Source organism: Homarus americanus, unplaced genomic scaffold, assembly GCF_018991925.1.
Source record: "Homarus americanus isolate GMGI-L3 unplaced genomic scaffold, GMGI_Hamer_2.0 scaffold58208, whole genome shotgun sequence".
NCBI lineage: Eukaryota > Metazoa > Arthropoda > Malacostraca > Decapoda > Nephropidae > Homarus > Homarus americanus.
Genome location: NW_024746131.1, coordinates 9,686 through 13,579, shown reverse-complemented (window position 1 = coordinate 13,579; position 3,894 = coordinate 9,686). Strand labels below are relative to the sequence as shown.

Below are 3,894 nucleotides of genomic sequence, written 5' to 3'. Positions count from 1 at the left end.
AGTACTTGGTGCAGCACCGTGTGTTGTGTCTCAGTACTTGGTGCAGCACTGTGTGTTGTGCCTCAGTACTTGGTGCAGCACTGTGTGTTGTGTCACAGTACTTGGTGCAGCACCGTGTGTTGTGCCTCAGTACTTGTGCAGCACCGTGTGTTGTGCCTCAGTACTTGGTGCAGCACCGTGTTGTGCCTCAGTACTTTGTGCAGCACCGTGTGTTGTGCCTCAGCATTGGTGCAGCACCGTGTTGTGCCTCAGTACTTGGTGCAGCACGTTGTGCCTCAGTACTTGGTGCAGCACCGAGGTGCCTCAGTACTTGTGCAGCACTGTGTTGTGCCTCAGTACTTGGTGCAGCACCGTGTGTTGTGTCACAGCACTTGTGCAGCACCGTGTGTTGTGCTCAGTACTTGGTGCAGCACCGTGTGTTGTGTCACAGCACTTGGTGCAGCACCGTGTGTTGTGCCTCAGTACTTGGTGCAGCACTGTGTGTTGTGCCACAGTACTTGGTGCAGCACCGTGTGTTGTGCTCAGTACTTGGTGCAGCACTGTGTGTTGTGTCACAGCACTTCGTGCAGCACTGTGTTGTTCAGCACTTGGTGCAGCACGCGGTGTTGTGCTCGCTACTTGGTGCAGCACCGTGTGTTGTGCCTCAGTACTTGGTGCAGCACCGTGTTGTGCCTCAGTACTTGGGCAGCACCTGTGTTGTGCTCGCACTTGTGCAGCACTGTGTTGTGCCTCAGTACTTGCAGTGCAGCACTGTGTGTTGTGCACAGCATTCGCAGCACCGTTGTGTGCCTCAGCACTTGGTGCAGCACCGGGTTGTGTCACAGCACTTGGTGCAGCACCGCGGTTGTGCCTCAGTACTTGGCGCATGGCTTGCGCACAGACTTGGTGCAGCACTGTGTGTTGTGCCTCAGCACTTGTGCAGCACCGTGTTGTGCCTCAGCACTTGTTGCAGCACCGTGTGTTGTGCCTCAGTACTTGTGCAGCACCGCGTGTTGTGCCTCAGTACTTGTGCAGCACTGTGTGTTGTGCCTCAGTACTTGGTAGCACCGTGTTGTGCCCACAGTACTTGGTGCAGCACCGTGTGTTGTGCTCAGTACTTGGTGCAGCACCGTGTGTTGTGCCTCAGTACTTGGTGCAGCGCCGTGTTGTGGCGTCACAGCACTTGGTGCAGCACTGTGTCTGTCAGCACTTGCGCAGCACCGTGTGTTGTGCCTCAGTACTTGGTGCAGCACCGTGTGTTGTGCCTCAGTACTTGGTGCAGCACTGTGTGTTGTGCCCAGTACTTGTTGCAGCACTGTGTGTTGTGCCTCAGTACTTGGCAGCACCGTGTTGTGCCTCGCACTTGTGCAGCACCGTGTGTTGTGTTCAGTACTTGGTGCAGCACCGTGTTGTGCCTCAGTACGGTGCAGCACCGTGTTGTGCCTCAGCACTTGGTGCAGCACCGTGTTGTGCCTCGCACTTGGTGCAGCACTGCGGGTGTCACAGTACTTGTGCAGCACCGTGTTGTGCCTCAGCACGGCAGCACTGTGTTGTGTCACAGTACTTGGTGAGCACCGTGTTGTGCCTCAGCACTTGGTGCAGCACCGTGTGTTGTGTTACAGCACTTGGTGCAGCACCGTGTGTTGTGCTCATACTTGGTGCAGCACTGTGTGTTGTGCTCAGCACTTGGTGCAGCACCGTGTTGTGCCTCAGCACTTGGTGCAGCATGGTTGTGTCACAGTACTTGGTGCAGCACTGTGTGTTGTGCCTCAGTACTGGTGCAGCACCGTGTGTTGTGCTCAGCACTTGTGCAGCACTGTAGCGCCTCAGTACTTGCAGCACGCGGTGTTGTGCCTCAGTACTTGGTGCAGCACTGTGTTGCGTCAGTGACTTGCGCAGCACCGTGTTGTGCCTCACTTGGTGCAGCACCGTGTTGTGTTCAGTACTTGGTGCAGCACCGTGTTGTGCTCGCACTTGGTGCAGCACCGTGTGTTGTGTCACAGTACTTGCGCAGCACTGTGTGTTGTGCCTCAGTACTTGGTGCAGCACCGTGTTGTGCTCAGTACTTGTGCAGCACCGTGTTGTGCCTCAGTACTTGTGCAGCACTGTGTGTTGTGTCAGCACGGTGCAGCACCGTGTGCCTCAGTACTTGGTGCAGCACCGTGTGTCAGGCCCCGCACTTGCAGCACCGTGTGTTGTGTCACAGCACTGGTGCAGACCAGTTGTGCCTCAGCACTTGGTGCAGCACCGTGTGTTGTGCCTCAGCACTTGGTGCAGCACTGTGTGTTGTGTCACAGCACTTGGTGCAGCACTGTGTGTTGTGTCTCAGTACTTGGTGCAGCACCGTGTGTTGTGCCTCAGTACTTGGTAGCGCCGGTGTTGTGGCACATACTGTCCGGTGTCTTAATAAACATAAACAATTATACCCTGAAAACCATTGTCCCAGTAACCAGATTGGCATAACCAACTATTATATATAGGGGAAATATCCCACAAGTTTGCCGAGATCCGACGACTCGAAGACGACCAGCAGAGTCGTTTTGAATTTGTATGTTGCAGGGTGCGAATTCTTGCTGCTAGAGGGCTTCACCTGTGACTCATTTCTTGAGTACATAACTGTGCAGTAGAGTATAGTACATAGCTATAGGCAGTAAACAAATATATGATGTATATATTTACTTGTTTCAGGCAACAATGTATGGAAATGCACATCGCCTGTTCCTTCAGATACTGACCGCTCGTCGGGTGCTTCTTGGACCAGAAGCTAAAAGCACCTATGAAAAATGTTGTGCACAATTTAATGGTAAGATTCTAGTTATTAATGACTAATACAGTACAGCACTTACCAACAACTTCAGTCTGCACATGTAACTGAGTTATACCATACAGTAGTGTAGGCCATACCCCTGGCCTACACTAGGTGACCTTTACCACCTGGTGTAGGCCATACCCCTGGCCTACACTAGGTGACCTTTACCACCTAGTGTAGGCCATGCCCCTGGCTACACTAGATGATTTTCACCTAGTGTAGGCCATACCCTGGCCTACACTAGGTGACTTTACCACCTAGTGAAGGCCATGCCCTGGCCTACACTGGTGATCCTCACCTCAGTGTAGCCATGCCCCTGGCCTACACTAGGTGACTTTTTACCACCTAGTGTAGGCCATGCCCCTGGCCTACACTAGGTGACTTTTACCACCTAGTGAAGGCCATGCCCCTGGCCTACACTAGGTAACCTTCACCCAGTGTAGGCCATGCCCTGGCCTACACTAGGTGACCTTACCACCTAGTGTAGGCCATAGCCCTGGCCTACACTAGGTGACCTTTACCACCTGGTGTAGGCCATGCCTCTGGCCACACTAGGTGACCTTTACCACCTAGTGAAGGCCATGCCCCTGGCCTACACTAGGTGACCTTTACCACCTAGTGAAGGCCATGCTCTGGCCTACACTAGGTGACCTTTACCACCTAGTGTAGGCCATGCCCCTGGCCTATTGGCATTGTGTTGTTTACATTTTGCTCTCACACACTGTTTCTATGGTTGTCAGTTGCCGCTGATAATTTACAAGAGTTTGTGTTGGACATCAACCAGCAGCTGGAGGTGATGCACCTGGCAGTACGCAAGTCCATACAGGAGGACTCACTAACAGACACCCAATGCTTTGTTCTGGTCAACTTGGTCAACTCAGATGCTACCAAGTGAGTCAATATGTGTGTTATGTTTTAAGGTTACATCATTTAATAACTCAGTGATCCACGGTTATTTGGGTTGTAACAGTAATATTATGGTTGTCGCCTTCCACAGGCTAGACGTGTTACAACCATCTGACAGCCAAATAAGTAGAGTACAGTATCGCCGTGGACACACACACACGCAGTTCTGCCCTAACCGTTGATTCCGCCTGGTATTAGAG

At 52.6% G+C, this 3,894-nt stretch overlaps 1 protein-coding gene across 1 annotated transcript; it reads left to right on the top strand.

The window, feature by feature from the left end:
- Window positions 1-2,632: 2,632 nt before the first annotated feature.
- Window positions 2,633-3,679, top strand: LOC121878916 (non-structural maintenance of chromosomes element 1 homolog; the record flags this gene model as incomplete). The annotated part of the gene is made up of 2 exons (XM_042385348.1): window positions 2,633-2,782; window positions 3,529-3,679. Coding segments are annotated over exons 1-2 (260 nt in total), but the record flags the coding sequence as incomplete, so codon positions are not given.
- Window positions 3,680-3,894: the final 215 nt, after the last annotated feature.